At 45.3% G+C, this 17,589-nt stretch overlaps 1 protein-coding gene across 2 annotated transcripts in view; it reads right to left on the reverse strand.

Moving 5' to 3' along the window:
- The window catches only part of ATP8B3 (ATPase phospholipid transporting 8B3), a 94,635-nt gene that overhangs the window by 18,224 nt on the left and 58,822 nt on the right, over nucleotides 1–17,589 (reverse strand). For both annotated transcript variants that reach the window (XM_056822189.1, XM_007489292.2), the window contains exons 18-22: nucleotides 14,719–14,883; nucleotides 12,978–13,089; nucleotides 3,460–3,535; nucleotides 2,257–2,374; nucleotides 1,589–1,868 (exon numbers count right to left, since the gene is read on the reverse strand). In XM_056822189.1, coding sequence (XP_056678167.1) covers nucleotides 1,589–1,868; nucleotides 2,257–2,374; nucleotides 3,460–3,535; nucleotides 12,978–13,089; nucleotides 14,719–14,883 — 751 coding nt within the window. The remainder of the gene's footprint in view (nucleotides 1–1,588; nucleotides 1,869–2,256; nucleotides 2,375–3,459; nucleotides 3,536–12,977; nucleotides 13,090–14,718; nucleotides 14,884–17,589) is intronic.

The raw sequence follows: 17,589 nt of genomic DNA on the forward strand, positions 1-17,589 counted from the left end.
CAGAAATAGGGTCAGGCTGGGAGGGAGGAGGATGGAGGGGTTGAGACATCTTCACAGCCACATCCCATGCCCCAGGACCACACTTTGTAACCCCAATCATCCTCCCTCCTTTCCCTAGGTTGTTTTATAGAGCCAGAAGAGAGGTTCTCTTCTGCTCTACTCAGACTCACTCCAGCTCTACCATCAACTATGTGAGCCACAGCAGAAGAACCCTACCTTTTCCTAATAATAAAACTAGCATCTATACAGTCCCTGAAGATTTGCATATATTATCTCCCTTGATGTGATTTTTATAACAACTCTGGGAGGGAGATGCTATTATTATTCCCATTTCACAGATCATCAGATGAATAAAGTGAGGCAGAGAGTAAGAGACTTTCCCAGAGTCACATAGGTAGTAAATGTGTGAGGAGGGATTTGAACTTGGGTCATCATGATTTCTTTCTTTTTTTTCTTAAACCCTTATCTTCCATCTTAGAATCAATACTGGGTATTGGTTCTAAGGCAGAAGAGTGGAAAGGACTAGGCATTGGAGGTTAAGAGACTTGCCCAGGGTCACACAGCTGAGAAGTGTCTGAGGTCATATTTGAACCCAGGACCTCCCATCTCTGGGACTGACTCTCAATCCACTGAGTCACCCAGCTGCCCCCTCATCATGATTTCTACTCTATCCCTCTATCCAAGAGGACACTTCATTGTCCCTAGGCAATAGCTAGAATTCCCTCCTCCATGAGCCACAGCTAGAATCCTGGGCCATGGGTAGAAATGATCCCCATTTTCACAGAAGAGAATCAAATACTAACTCCTCACAGCCATAGTCTAGTCCTGACACCAGTCCTCCAGGACCACTGCTGAAATCTCCCCATCCAAAGACATACCTAGAATTGACCCATCAACATAGGAAGGACACACTGAGCCTTGTCCCCAAGGGACACAGCTAAAAATCCCCAGGATCCATGTGGTATCCTCCTCCCAAATGGCCCAATGCCTGCCCTTGAATCCATCTGCCATTCCAAAGACACTGAGTCCCTCTCCCCCCATCCCAAGGACACCTTTGAGTCCCTCTCCCCCCATCCCAAGGACACCTTTGAGTCCCTCTCCCCCCATCCCAAGGACACCTTTGAGTCCCTCTCCCCCCAATTCCAAGGACACCTTTTGAGTTCCACTCCCCCCATCCCAAGGACACCTTTTAGTCCCTCTCCCCCCATCCCAAGGATACCTTTGAGTCCTTCTCCCCCCATTCCAAGAACATCTTTGAGTCCCTCTCCCATCATTCCAAAGACACCTTTGTGTCCCTCTCCCCCCATTCCAAGGATACCTTTGAGTCCCTCTCCCCCCATCCCAAGGACACCTTTGAGTCCCTCTCCCCCCATCCCAAGGACACCTTTGAGTCCCTCTCCCCCCATCCCAAGGACACCTTTGAGTCCCTCTCCCCCCATCCCAAGGACACCTTTGAGTCCCTCTCCCCCCATCCCAAGGACACCTTTGAGTCCCTCTTCCCCCATCCTAAGGAGACCTTTGAGTCCCTCTCCCCCCATCCCAGGGACTCCTTTGAGTCCCTCTCCCCCCATTTCAAATATCTGCTCACTCTTGATCATGTTGACATCATTGGCACCATCCCCGATGGCCAGTGTGATCACTTTCTGATACTTCTTGATCATTTGGACAATAAGGGCCTTCTGCTTAGGGGTCACTCGGCAGCAGATGACAGCCTGGCACTGGGTGGCCAGATCCACAAAGGCTCTCTCCCTCCGGATTGCCAGGTCCTCAGGAGCCTGCCAAATTCGACAGTGCTCCCCCACCATGGCCAGCAGGCTGGACTTCTTTTCTGAGGCCTGTGACTCCTCAGCCTTGGGCAAAAGCGTGTCCTGAAGGGAGCCAGGAGAGAGGGGATGGATGGTCCTCACTCCAGCTGACTGTAACTCACTAGTTAGCTCGGGATAATGTAGCCTCTGAGAGCCCCAGTGTCCTCCTCTGTAAAGTGGAGATGCTAATGTCTGCCTTATGGAGGAAGTATAAAGACAACTCGAGGAACCCATACATGCAGACATGCACACACACATACTAGTCATTCATTCACACACAACATTGTGTGCAGAGGGTCATGTACAGGAGAGACAGTGTAGATGAGGCGATGCCTGCCTTCCTAGAGTTTACAATCTGGGCTTCCCCCACCCATCCAGCCTATGCACACACGGGAACAGTTACATGGGTGGAGGGGAGTGATGGGGACGGGGGGGGGGGGGTGACACTTACCAGGAAGTCTCCGGTGACCACAAGGGCCAGTTTGCCCTGTTGCTGCTGGAGCCTTGAGTCACAATTTAGGACACCACCGAAGTTGTTATTGCTCTCTGAACAGATCTCAACCATCTCTCTGCAGAGACAGATCATATCCCCCTCCTCCCCGGTCAAATGGGATGGAATCATTGCAGGTAGCACCAACTACAGCCAGTGTCAAAGGCTCAGAACACAACTATAGCCCCTTCCCACTGGAGAACAGTATGGCCTCGAAGCTCTGTGGCATAGTTTTGATATTCGACAAGTCCCATTTCTTCTGCTACAAATTAAGATTGGACTAAAAATTATCTCTAAGGGCCCTCCTAGTTCTGAAATTCTCTGTTCTAAGCTCCCTCCCAGCTGACATTCTCTGTTCTAAGATCCCCCCATCTCTGACATTCCCTGTTCTAAGCTCCCTCCTAGCTCAGACATTCTCTGTTCTAAGCTCCCTCCCAGCTGTGACATTCTCTGTTCTAAGCTCCCTCCCAGCTGTGACATTCTCTGTTCTAAGCTCCCTCCCAGCTCTGACATTCTCTGTTCTAAGGTCTCTCCCAGCTCTGACATTCTCTGTTCTAAGGTTTCTCCCAGCTCTGACATTCTCTGTTCTAAGCTCCCTCCCAGCTGACATTCTCTGTTCTAAGCTCCCTCCCAGCTCTGACATTCTCTGCTCTAAGAGTCCTCCCAGCTATGACACTGTGTTCTAAGTACTCTAGCATCATGGACATTCTATGTTCCCTTCCAGTAAACAGTCTCTATGATATCTGTTCAAAATACATAAGCTGAGAAGCAATGGGGTCTAGTGGAAGCAGCCTGGGGTCCGGCAGTCAGGGGCCCTGGGTTCTAATAGCTTCTCCATGTATGACTTGGAACAATTCTCTGAACCTCCTCATTCTTCCTCCTCTATAAAATCAGGATTCAAAAGTGGCTAACAGGATTATAAGGGTTATAGAAGGCTCTTGAAACCTAATAGCACCTGCCCTGCCTACCTCCTAGGAGTGTCATTTGGGAACAAGGTGTGGGAAACATTTCACAGGTGTGAGATTCCCCTGCACCCAGCAGGAAGGAATTTACTATCACGGCTAGCACCCTGGCAGTGCCCATCCTGGTTGGCAATCCTTTGTTCTGCAGGATAACTGCTCCCACCACTCCCCACCACCACCATCCCTGGGGCCCAGTCCTTACTGGATTTCCTTCTCATCCAGAATTTCCATATCATCAGATAACAGTCGACAGGCAAACCCAATGTTCACTGCAGTCTCTGTAAAAGAGAGGGCTCCCTTGGACTGGGCCGTCTTCCACCCTGAAATCCTGCCCCTATCTCGAGCTCTGATGCCTTCTGACTCTCCGACCAACCCTTGCAGTAGAAATGATGGCAGCTGACAGCACGGGAAGGATAGAAATCATTATACTGGGGGGAGAGGTGAGCAATAGAAGGAGCTTCCAACTGAGACACTGAGGCACATTGCAGCCAGGACTGGCTTTGAAGTATCCTCTGTTCACCTCCCGCATGAGACACTTACTAGCTGTATGACCTGGAACAGGTCCCTCAGCCTCAGTTTCCCCATTTGTAAAGTGGAGATGATAATAATAGCACCTATACTGCAGGGTTGTTGTGAGGATCCAGTGAGGTGATCTGTGTAAAGTACATTGTAAACTACAAAGTTCTATAGAAATACGTGTAATGTTACATGTACAATATTTTCTATTTCTATTATTTTTCTATTACCATTTTATTATTATTATATTTACTATTATTATATTATTATTTTATTACCATATTTACTGTTTTATTACTATATTACTATTTTCTATTACCATTCTATTTCTATTACTATGCTATGACTAGTATTGTTATTAGTGATTATCTTATTTGTCTACTAATAAATAACTATATAGCTGTTTTATAATATAATTATATATTCAGAAGGGGTGATTTTGAGTGTCAATTTCAAGGTAAAAATGCTCAAGTTGAACATTTAACAACCAGCTGCCCAGTCCTCTCATTTTATATCACAATCAGTTCTAGAAAAGTGCCCCCATCTTTTCTCCCCAGGCCCAGAATTATAACAAACTTAACAGGAATAATCGGCTGGACTGGGGCACTTCCCACAGTGTGGCTCATTCTGGAACAGCCGTTAATCCATTTTGACATAGTAATGCGCAGAGCAAGGTCATGTGTGTCCTTTCTCATGGGACACGAGCATGGAGCCTTCCCCATGGGGCATACCCAGCTCCTTAGGAGATGCCCCAGTCTAGCAGTTTGTCCGATTACCCTTGTTTCACTAGGAAAACAATTAACCACAGTCTCTTGTACAGTGACTTCATCTGATGATGTATATACTGTACAGCTACAGCATTCTTCCACCTCTCTGCCAAGAAGATGTATTTCAATGTCAGTTTTCCAGATTCATTGTTCAAAACTCTCAAGGTCTCACAAGAGATTTTGGTCAAGCATAGCTAGATTCGAATCCAGGTTCTCTGATTCTGAATCCAGTTTTACCTATATTACATCACATACCTTATAGGGTTATTGAGAGAAAAATGTTCTCTAAGTCTGAAAGTCTATTATTATTCCCACACAAAAATTCATCATATTGTCTCCTTCTAGATGGTACTGAGCCCTGCCCTAGAAGGGTTTTATTATGCAGGACAAGAAAGAAACATTTTCTGTCTAAATACGCATCTAGAGACTGGGTCCTAACCAGGAAAATAAAAGGAGGATTCATCTACAATTTCTCAGAAGTGACTCAACACACACACACACACACACACACACACACACACACACACACACACACACACACACACACACGATCACGCATGCACGCACGCACACAAATGCATGCTGACAATCCATGGTTCTTTGCCTCCCACAGGTAGAAGGTAGATCCAGAGGGAGGGAGAAGCCTGAGCAACAAATGTGCAAAATGAGGCCTAGAGAGAGGGAATAATTTAGTGCCAAGACTCCACACAAATCTCCAATTCCAAACCAAGCCCAACTTTCAATAATATACCAAAGTTTCCCTCATTCCTTCTAGAAAAGCCTACCCCACCCCACCCCAAAAAAGGAATTGAGAATTTCATCCATACTGAAAAAGAATTGACAGAGATGATGGAGAAAGAGGTGCTTCCTCTGGGATTTGGAGAAGGCGTGTGGCACAGAGAGAACAATGAAAAGGCATATGGCAGGTGTGAGCAGGCTCAAAGAGATAACCAAGAGGACCCATGATGAAAGGGAGTAAAGGACGTCATCAAGAAATGGTATTATTGAAAGAGAAGAGTGAGGGAGAATAGGTAGAGAATGAAACTCCTCCATTGTGTGGTCCCCTCACAAGAAGGGAAATCAAGAAAGATGACAAGAGATGCCTCCAGCACATTGGAGAGACCTTCAGAAGACATGGACAGGAGTCACATCATTGGTTGGACTTCCCAAACTGGTAAGATCACAGATCCATTTGAGAATTTTAGTTAGTAAAAGATAAAAAGCTTCTGCTAGTACCTATCTCTGGAGTTGTTGTGATGATCAAATGAGATAATACTTGTAAACTGCTTAGCACAGTGCCTAGCTGTTTAATAAGTGCTAATTCATTTGTTTAATTATTTAATTCTGTCCTTCCTCTCTTCCCTCCTTCCTTCTCTTCTTCCCTCCTTTCTTTCCTCCTTCTTTCCTTCCTTCCTTCCTTCCTTCCTTCCTTCCTTCCTTCCTTCCTTCCTTCCTTCCTTCCTTCTTTCTTTCCTTCCTTCCTAGAATCAGCCAATAAGGACTGGCCTGAGGAAAGGAGAAAGGTGTTGAACCAGGGAGACAAAAGAACCTTGTGGGAAGTCCTGGAATCCCTCCCTTAAACCCATTGCCCCTAGGGCAGGATCACTGGAATCATAGCAATTATTTGAGTTACAGATGAGAAAACTGAGGTCAGAGAATTAAATAACTTACTCAAGGTCACATCTCTAATAGGAAAGTCAAGATTTGAACCCAAATCCTTTGATTACTGATCCTGTCTCCTTCCCACTGTTTTCATCCTACTGAGTAATCACTCCCTTTAAACTCTACCAATCCATGGATTCCTTCTCTGGGCCTCAGTATTCTTCTCTGTAAAGTAAAAGGGGAGAATCCCTGCCCATCTTCTGAGACAGAACTGTGTCAGGTCATAGTGTCCTGGAATGTCTCATTTGATACTGTTCCTCACTTTACCAAGGAGGAATCTGAGCCAAAGTCAGTGTCAGAGCTGGGATTTGAACCCTAAGTCTCTTGAGTCCAATTTCCAGAGACTTTCCATGACAGACCAGTGTTTCCTAAGCTAAGAGCAGGGCAGCCATGGGAGAATGGCCTTAGGATGGTGGAGATGGGAAGCATCTCACTCAAACATCTTCCATAGCTCCCAAGGGTTACTAGCTAAAGTTTGAACTTCTTACCCTGTCATTGGAGGTCCTCTAAAATCTTGTCCTACAGCTGCCTCCCTTTCCCATTAAGTCTCCCCCATTCCCCCACATCTTTGACATGGGGTAGGGTAGCTTAAAAGAAAAAACAAATTTGGAATCTGAGGCCCTGGGTTCAAATCCCAAATGTATCACTGACCACCTCTGTGGCCTTGGGCACTTGCCAGTTGGAGCCTCTGTTTTCCCATGCGTAAAATGAAGTTAGACTGCATAAGGGACTTAACCTTGGAGTTCTCCCCAAGGAGTTTGTAGATAGATTTTATGGGGTCTGTGAACTTGGATAGAGAACAAATTGCATCTTAATTTTCACTAACTTCTAAATGAAATTTCAATTTCTTCCAATTATGAATTTAAAGAACCTTATTAGACTTTTTCAGCCTGCCAAAAAAGGTCAAGAACCCCTAGACTAGAACGTCCCTTCTAGCTCCAACGTTCTCTCACATTCCTCGAACAAGACCATCCAAGTCCCAACTCTGCCCTTTTCCCTGGATGCCCCCCATATACCTGGAATTCTCTTCATTCTCAGCTCCCCATAATGGCATCTCTGGCTTCCTTCAAGTCTCAACTAAAATCCATCTTCTACACGAAGCCTTCCCCAATCCTGCTTCTCCTTCTATTTTTAAATCCTTACCTTGTCTTAGAATCAATAACGTGTATCAATGCCCTATATTGGTTCCAAGGCAGAGGAGCAGTAAGGGCTAGGCAATGGGGATTAAGTGACTTGCCCAGGGACACACAGCTGGGAAGTATCTGAGACCCTCTAGGCTTGACTCTCAATCCACTAAGCCACCCAGCTATCCCCTCCCTATCCCTCTTATTTTTTTTAACCCTTAACTTCCACCTTAGGATAAATACTGTGTATTGGTTCTAAAACACAAGAGCGGTAAGGGCTAGGCAACGGGAGTTAAGTGACTTGCTCAGGGTCACACAGCTAGGAAATGTCTGAGGTCACATTTGAACCCAGTACTCCTATCCCTAGGCCTGACTCACCGTCCCCTGAGCTACTCAGCTGTACCCCCTCTTAATTCTAATGCCTTCCCTAATGTAATTATGGTAGGGACTCCATATTCTCAGAGGATACTGTCTAAGACTTACTATGCATAGCTAAAATTGCAGATATAAGGGAACAGCTGTCGACCCCATATTTAACGGGATTTTCTTGTATATACATATGTATAATAAAGTGTAATTGACACATGTAAGTAACTGACACAAAGTAAGACATTACCACCATTCAATACAGCCCATTGTACATTATTGTACTGTACTGCACCGCAGTCTCCTCTTGTCCATGGGGGCAGGGGATACTGTCCAAGACCACCAGTGGAAGCCTGAAACCAGGGATAGTCCCCAATCCAATTCACACAGTTCTCACTATAACTTTAAACTGCCTTAACTATACTGTAGAGTGCTGTGCTCTCTCCCCACTCTGCTAGGAGCTAACCTGTCTCCAATTCTGCCACAAAGAAAAAACCTCAAAAAAAAAAAAACCCTCCACGTGAAAGCAGAAGACCTTTGCCCAGCTCTGCCCAGAAGGTAACAAACCCCAGCACAAATTTAGCCTGCATAAAGCTTATTTATTCGCCTCTTTTTCCATCCTGATCACTTAGTACAGTGCTTGGCACATAGTAGGTGCTTAATAAATGTTTATACTTACTGTAATCATAATGCCAAGCTCATTCCTTCCTTCTGGCCAAGTTCTATTTGCCCTTTCAAGCTCACCTTCTCCAGGAAGACTTTGCTGACTCTCTTGCCACTCAAACACTTGCCCATCTTTAATCTGGGTTCATATCTCACCTTTCACACTTACAATCAGTGTGACCCACATAACCCAAGTCTCAGTTTGCTCACCTGTAAAATGGGGTTTAGAATACTTAGAGTGGACAGCTAGGTGGCCCAGTGGATAGAGAAAAACTATAAGAAATAGTGAACATGAAGAATACAGAGAAGTATAAGAAAATGTCAACTGTTGCAAAGATGAAGAATACAGAGAAGTATAAGAAGATGTCAGCTGTTACAAAGTAAATAATTATCTAGCGTACTGTAAATGAAGGAACAAGAATAAAAAATCCAAACTGAAATGTTCCAAAGTTATAATGACTAAGAAGAATGATAAGAAAGCAATGGCTAGAGGGCAGCTGGGTGGCTCAGTGGATTGAGAACCAGGCCTAGAGATGGGAAGTTCTGGGTTCAAATTTGACCTCAGTATCTTCCTAGCTGTGGGACCCTGGGCAAGTCACTTGCCTCCCATTGCCTAGCCCTTACTGCTTTTCTGCCTTGGAACCAAAACACAGTATTGGAAGGTAAGGGTTTAAAAAAAAAAAGCAATGGCTAGGGGCACAGAGGTGGTTCAGTGGTTAAAGAGTTGGGAGGACCTGGGTTCAACTCTGGCCTCAGATACTTCCTAGCTATGGGACCCTGGGAAAGTTACTTAAATCCAGTGATCTAACCCTTATTGCTCTTCTGCTTTGGAACAGATACTTGGTATTGATTCTAAGACAGAAGGGAAGGGTTTAAAGAGAAAAAAACATCTGGAATACTTGCCTCACAGAGCAGTTCGGGAATCAAAGGAGATGATGCCCTAGAGTGTTTTTCAAAGATTAAAATCTATCCCTTTGGGCTCTGGAGCATCTCCCACTCTGACTGTCCCTCTAAGGCGGGACTCCAATAACTCCCACTGCTTTCTAACTCCTGTGCTCCAGAAGCCCCTGCGGCAAACCTCTAAGATAAGATAACAAACATCTAGAGGGTTTCACTTTCCCAGTCCTTCAGAGTGGCTCAGCTATCTTTCCAAGCTGGTTATCTAGGACTCTCCCTCACCTGCAGGCCGGGACAAACTGAGTCACCATGCTCCATGTCCAGGGTCTCTGCCTCTGCCCTGGCTACCCCCCACCTTTCCCCTCCATGAGTAGAAATAGTAGTAATAGTTGTTGTTGTTCTTCCTCCTCTTCCCCTTCCTCCTCCTCCTCCTTTCTTCTTTTTTCTTCTTCTTCCTCTTCCTCCTCCTCCCCCTCCCCTTCCTCCTCTTTCTTCTTTCTTCTTCTTTCGTAAGGGTTAGGCAATGGGGGTTAAGTGACTTGCTCAGGGTCACATAGCTAGGAAGTGTCTGAGGTAAGATTTGAACCCAGGACTTCCCAGCTCTACACCTGACTCTCCATCCACTGAGCTACCCAGCTGCCCCCCCCCCCCTTCTTCTTTCAAGATTCTGCTCATGGCACCTTCTGCACAAAGCCCCTCACTGGTCCCCACTCTCCCAGACTGCCTTGCACTCATTTTGTATGAATTGCAGATACATTGATTCTGTGTGTACTTCTAGGTATTATTCTTGGATTCTCCCCTTTTTTGTGAGTATTCCCAGTGGCTAGCAAGGGCCTTGACACATAGTAAGCCTTTGACTAACTCCACAGGAATCAGGTGCCACTACCAGGACACCGGCCGGCCCCCTCACCTTCCTTTCTACCTCCTTTGTGTGTCTTACCCCCCCTTTAACAGAATGGAAGCAGTGTGGGAGCAGACCCGTTATTTGCTTTTATTTGTACCCCTAGGCTGGCTTTTGCTCAGTGCGGCCCATAGTGAGCCTTTAGTAGATCCTCTGAGTGTGTCTATATGTATATACAAGTGCATGCATGTGTGTATATATCCATATGTTGATATTGATGTAGATACAAATATTTGGGGCAGCTAGGGAGCACAGTACTCATCTTTCTGATCTGAATCTGGCCTTAGACATTAACTATGTGACCCTGGGCAGGTCACTTCACCCCATTTGCCTCAGTTTCCTCATCTGTCCAATGAATTGAAGATGGAAATGATAAAACAGTCCTGAATCTTTGCCAAGAAAATCTCAAATGGGGTCATAAAGAGTTGGACATCGGAAGCAGCTAGGTGGTTCAGTGACCTGAGAATCAGGCTTAGAGATGAGAAGTCCTGGTTCAAATCTGACCTCAGATACTTCCTAGCTGTATGATCCTGGGTAAATCACTTAACCGCCATTGCCTAGCATTTACTGCTCTTCTACGGCATTGATTCTAAGATTCTAAGAATTCTAAGAAATTCTAAGACTTTAAAAAAACAAACTAAAATAAAGAGCCAGACACAACTCAATCGACTGAACAACACGAATATTTGTGTAATAAATGTTTGCTTTTGGGAATGATGAGAAGACAATTTGATGCCTTTAATACTAAAACTCTACTGGCTATCATTCAATTCTTAAAAATTCAAAAGGCTCTCCCAGAGTGTGCCAGGAGAAAGAAGAACAGGAAGATGGACATTGAACCAGACTATTCAAGGATCTTGGGCAGGTAAGTGGCATAGTGGATGGAAGTTAAGAAGACTCATCTTCCCGAGTTCAAATCCAGCCTTAGGCATTTACTGTGTGACCCAGGGTAAGACACTTCACCCTCTTTGCCTCAGTTTTCTCATCTGTAAAATGAGCTAGAGAAGGAAATTGCAAAGCACTTTAGCATCTCTGCCCCAAAAAAACCCCAAGTGGGGTCACCAAGAGTTGGACACAAGTGAACAACAACAAATACAAGGATGAGTCAAAGGAATTAAGAGTGTTTGTCCTGGAGATGAGAAGACTTAGGAAAGTCATAGTCACCAAATTCTAACTTTCCAAGAATATCTTGTGGAAGAGAGATTATATTTATTCTGTTGGGCCTAAAGGGCATCATTTACACAATAGAAGGCATATTGGTTTTGGAGTCAAAAAACAACCCAATAAATAAAACCTAAGCTGAATTCCAAGCTCTGCTATTACTCCCTGTATGACTTGAGACAAGTCGCTCAACCTCCTTCATCAATACAATGGAGGAGCTTAAGGAGATGATCTCTAAAGTCCTTTCCAGGGTGTCCAGGTTGTCTAGGTGGTACAGTGGATAAAGCATTGGTTTGGAATTGGGAAGACTCATCTTACATGAGTTCAAATCCAGTCTCAGATACTTCCTAGGTGTGTGACCCTAGCTAAATCACTTAATCCATTTGCCTCAGTTTCCTTATCTGTCAGATGAGCTGGAGAAGGTAAGGGCACTTTAGTATCTTTGTTTTTTGTGTTTGTTTTTTAACTTTTTGTTATCTTTTTGTTATCTTTAACTTTTTTATAACTTAGAATCATTACTATGTATTGGTTCCAAGGCAGAAGAACCTTAAGGGCTAGGCAATGGGGGTTAAGTGACTTACCCAGGGTCGCACAGCTAGGAAGTGTCTGAGACCAGATTTGAACCTAGGATCTCTGGTCTCTGGGCCTGACTAAAACCACTGAGCCACCCAGCTGCCCTATTTTAGTATATTTGTCAAGAAAACCCCAAATGAGGTCACAAAGAGTCAGATGTGACCAAAACACCTCAACAACAAAGATTCCTTCTAGCTCCAAATACTAGAATACTCTTGGATTACAAAACTTCAGCTCAATCTTCTGAGAATCAGAGATGTTCAAGGCAACTAGGTGGCTCAAGGGATAGAGAGCCAGGCTTAGTAACAAGAGATCCTGGGTTCAAATCTGGCCCCACATTGATGGGTCTGAGGCCTCAATCTGGTTTAGCCCATCTGCCAAGATAGTGGGGTGGGCCCACTGCACATGGAACAACTTCTTGGAGCCACAGGTGAAGGCTGGGTAAGAGGTGGGCACCCACGTCCTGCAAAGGGCTTGTCAGCAAGCCCTCACCCCGAGATGCTAGTCCTCCCTGAATATCCCATAATACCTACAGGGTATAAAGGTCCTATCCATATAGACGTTCTAAAGGATTACAGGTTCTAAGATCCAACAATTCCAGTGAAGCTAAATATTCTCAAGGGGTCCCAAAGGTTCTAGGAGTCAGATGGTTCCAAGGGTCCGGGTTCAAAGAGTCTACTGTTCTGTGACTCAAAGATTCTAGCATTCTTCATGAGATTCTGTGACTTTAACACTCTCTAGGGCTAAGCGCCTACATAACTAAGGCTACTAAGGGCTGAAGACGGCATCTATTTACACTTGGAAGGATCTATGCTGCGCCACTTGTATGCCATGAAAAAAAACCTTCTGCTAAACTCATTCACACTAGAGCGTCCATTCTTATGGCCTCACCTCCCCAGATGAGAGACCTAGCCATTCATTCTCTTTGCCAGAGAGGGCAATGCCCAACCAAAGGAGCAGAGCACCGTGGAGGAGGGTAGGCATTTCTAGACAAAGGATTTTGGAGCTGGGCAGAAGGAAGGCTTATTCCCCAGTTCTTGCTCCTCAGTCCACAGGGTCCAGGGAAGGCCCGATGCCCATGAGGACCCACCTTGTTTGTCTCCAGTCAATACCCACACCTTGATATTCCCTTTCTTGAGAAGGTCGATGGTGTCAGGCACGCCATCTTGCAGCTTATCCTCAATGGCTGTGGCTCCCAAGAGCTGGGGGAAGGAGGAAAGAAAGGAACTCAAATCCTTCTTCTAGCAAGATGTCACTCTCACTCCCTCCTAGAGCCAAGCTGGGCAGAGAGGGAAGTGATAGGAATTTAGGTTTCTCTTCTGCTCTCTGGGCCTCAGGTTCCCCATCTCTAAAATATGTGGGATGGACAAGATGCTCTCTGAAGGACTTCCTAACTCGGACATTCCCTGTTCTCTATGCTAAGGGCCCTCCTAGCTCCTGTGTTCTAAGGAGCATCCCAGCTTAGACATTCTATGTTCTAAAGGCCCTCCCAATTTTGACATCCTCTGTTCTAAGGATCCTCCCAGCTCTGACATTCTCTGTTCTAAGGTCACTCCCAGCTCTGACATTCTCTGTTCTAAGGTCACTCCCAGCTCTGACATTCTCTGTTCTAAGCTCTGACATTCTCTGTTCTAAGGTCTCTCCCACCTCTGACATTCTCTGTTCTAAGCTCTGACATCCTCTGTTCTAAGGTCTCTCCCATCTCTGACATTCTCTGTTCTAAGGTCTCTTCCAGCTCTGACATTCTCTGTTCTAAGGTCTCTCCCAGCTCTGACATTCTCTGTTCTAAGCTCTGACATCCTCTGTTCTAAGGTCTCTCCCATCTCGGACATTCTCTGTTCTAAGGTCTCTCCCAGCTCTGACATTCTCTGTTCTAAGGTCTCACCTAGCTCTGACATTCTCTGCTCTAAGGTGTCTCCCAGCTCTGACATTCTCTGTCCTAAGGGTCCTCCCTATTCTGACATTCTCTGTTCTAAGGTCTCTCCCAGCTCTGACATTCTCTGTTCTAAGGTCTCTCCCAGCTCTGACATTCTCTGTTCTCAGCTCCGTCCCAGCTCTGACATTCTCTGTTCTAAACTCTCTCCCAGCTCTGACATTCTCAGTTCTAAGGGTTCTTCCAGCTCTGACATTCTCTGTTCTAAGCTCCCTCCCAGTTCTGACATTCTCTGTTTAAAGGACCCTTAAAATACTATTATTCTGTATTCCATGTTCTAAGGTAGAGGTGTCAGACTCAGAATGACCAGAAAAACTCCTGAGTTGTTCCTCCCAAACCAGATTAAGATATAATTGGGAAATGTTTAACAAAATACAATATGATATAGATAATATTAATTTGTGGTTTTCTAAGTCCCTACCCAACTAGCTCATTCTCTGTTCTAAGATCCCTCCTAATCTTGGCATTCTATGGTCTAAAGTTCATCCTGGCTCTGGTATTCTACTTTCTAAAGACCCTCTGACTTTGTATTCTATGTTCTTGGATCCCCCCCTAGCCCTAACAGTTTCTGTTCCATATTTCTAAAGATTTCTTCCAGTTCTAAAATATTCCTTCTCCCTTTAGACCCCTATTATAGGGGCCAAATACCTGAGGCTAGGTATTTTTTTAAATAAACCCTAACCTTTGGTCTGAGAATTGATGCTAAGTATGGATTCTAAGGCAGAAGAGCAGTAATGGCTAGGTCATTGGAGTTAAGAGACTTGCCCAGTTAGGAAGTATCTGAGGCCAGATTGGAACCCAAGTCCTTATGCCTCCAGCCTGGTGCTCTATCCACTGTGCTACCTAGCTGCCCTTGAGGCTAGGTCTTGGCGTTGGTTGGGCTGCCCATACAGCCTACCTTGAGGTCCTTCTCCATGTCCTCATATATTTTTTCCAGCGCCTGGGACCGATTCTGCAGGAGAACACTGGCTGCATGGTGCCTCTTGCTCCATTCTTGGTAGAACTCATCCTCCACTTCTTTGCTGGCTAAGCAGAGTGTCCGAAGCGTCTGTTTCGCAAAGGTCTGCCAAGGGCAGGAGGACAGAGCAGTTTGTCAGGAGCCCCCATGTCCTTATCCTACCCGAGTTACATCAAAGTGCAGGGGGGAGGTGAAGAGGTAGTTTACATAGCATAAGGAGGGCTGGATTTGGTGTCAGAGGACCTGGCTTCAAATCCTGCCTCTGCCATCTCTTTTATCAGTCATTCAACAAATGTGGCCAGCACTAGAGGAGACTGAAGGTTTAGATAAGACCTTGTCCTTGTTTCATGGAGCTCAGTGGCTCCTGGGGGAGCAGAGAGAGAAATAAGAGGCAAACATAGATAAATGTCTTACACAATAATATATAATGAATTCTTTCAAATCAATCAATGAGAAAGCATTATGCATCAAGCATTGTGCTTAGAAAATTGAGGAGAAAGGAAAGGGGAGGAAATACCATGAAATCTAAGGGGAAAGAGCCCTTTGGGGCCTCAGTTTCCTCATCTGTAAAATAAAGAGGTTAGACTAGTTGATCTCTGAAGTCCTTTCTACTTCTAAATCTTTGAAACTAGGTGGAACTATGATTTCCCCAAAGTCACTGATTGCTTCTTCAGCTCTCCTTCCAACTTACATAAAATCCAACTCATCATCCGATGGTTCTCTTTGAAAACAAAAGGATGAACAACCATGATTCTCTCCCTCCACCCAGTGCCTGTGATGGTGCTGACCCAGCGGCACAAAGGCCTGATATGAATGACTCAAACTCTCTTCTGGATCCTGAAATCTCTCCTCTCCTCCATCTCCATAGCACCTATCCAGATCCAGGTCTCATCTCCTCCCACCTGAACCATCAGACCAGCCTCCTCCCTGGGTTCCCAGCCTCTCATCTCTCCCATCTCCATCTCCCTGCAAAGGCTACCATAGTCATCTTCAAGGCCCTCAATGACCACTATTTCCAACCTGATCCTCCCATTAGTCTCTAACAAAGACCCTCTCTCCCCACAGGTTGGTGTCCTCACTCACTGCTCTTGTATTCATCCCCATTCCTATGTGCATGCTCCCTAAGGCTGTCCAAACTCTACCTATTATTGTATCCAACTCTTCATAACCATATTTGGGATTCTCTTGGCTAAGATCCTGGAGTGGTTTGCCATTTCCTTCATCAGTTCATTTGACAGATGAGAAACTGAGGCAAACAGGGTTAAGTGACTTGCCCAGGATCACAGTTAGGCTGAGGCTGGATTTAAACTCAGGAAGATGTCTTCCTCACTCCAGACCCAACAGCTCTCCCTAGGCAAGGGTCAGAAAAATGAGTTCAAATAGCTATATGACCCTAGGCAAGTCCCATAACCTCAGTCTCATTTTCCTCAACTATAAAATGAGCTGGGTTTGCAAGTACCTAACAGGATTGTTGTGAGAATCAAATGAGATAACATAGGTATACAGCTTTGTGAACCTGAAAGCATTCTATAAATTCTAGCTATTTTTAAGACCAAGCAATGCTTCCTCCTTCAGGAAGTCTTCCTTGTCTGCATTGGAGTGTAAACATACACATACCTGTGTCCCACATCTACAGTCCAGTCAACATTGGCCTGCCCACTTCCTGAGCACTCCATAGTTTGGAATTCAATATCCACTATCCATCCTGTCATCCCCACCTCCCCCCAGGGGCCTGTGGATAAAGCAACAGGAAGATCTGAGTTCAAATTCAACCCCAGATACTTACTGTGTAACCCTGGGCAAGTGACTTAAACTCTGTTTGCCTTAGTCCACTGAAGAAGGAAATGGCAGACCCACTTCAGTATTTTGGTCAGGAAAACCTCAGGGACAGTACTTGTATGTTATGGTTTATAGGGTCAAGAAAGGCTGGACATGACTGGACGACAAACAGAGCTGGGATTTGGAAGTGAATTAGCCAGGATGGTCCCCAAATTCAGTGAAGAGCCTCTGTCCACAGACTTAACCCAGAGAGTGGGAATCTCTAATCACCCTGCCTGCCCCAGCCCCTGGGAATAGAGACCAGTGTCCTTCCAGGCAGAATTGCTGCCCCCAGTCCCCTGGGTACTCATTTTAGGAGGAGGCAGTCTGTCCTGAGCTCTGGAAAGAACTCCTAGGGATAGTTGCTGGGCAACTAGAGGCCTAGAGACTATCTAATGTTTGGACCTGGAGGAGGAAGGCCAGCTGGTCTCATTAGCCATCTACCCTAAAGGTCCCTAGGGCTCCCTCCCACCCCAAAGGCCTCCTTTAACTCCATCCAATCCCAGTCCAATCAGTCCCTATACTCAACATGGGAGTTTGTACACATTGGGTACTCAATATATATTGTTTTGATTACAACCACTACTTCACCCATCTGACCTTGGGGAAGTTACTTTATTCCTCTGAGTCTCAGGTTCTTCATTTGTAAAAATGGTAACAATAAGGTCTATCCAATCTCCCTTCACTATTGCCCATTCTAGTCCCTGGTAGTTGCTTGCTGGCCCATTTTAAAGACATAAAGACTCTTCAACATAGCAGAAACAAAAGTCCCAAGTAACTACTAACCTTTTTCCCCCTCTACCTATACAGCATTTTCTGAAAAACTCTTCTCTTCTGTCTTAGAATTGGTACTAAGAATTAGTTCTAAGGAGGAAGAGCAATAAAGGCTAGGCAATGGGGGTTAAATGACTTACACAGGGTCACACAGCTGGGAAGTGTCTGAAGACATATCTGAACCCAGGTCCTCCCATCTCCAAACCTGGCACTCTATCC

This window comes from Monodelphis domestica, chromosome 3 (assembly GCF_027887165.1).
Source record: "Monodelphis domestica isolate mMonDom1 chromosome 3, mMonDom1.pri, whole genome shotgun sequence".
NCBI classification, from domain to species: domain Eukaryota; kingdom Metazoa; phylum Chordata; class Mammalia; order Didelphimorphia; family Didelphidae; genus Monodelphis; species Monodelphis domestica.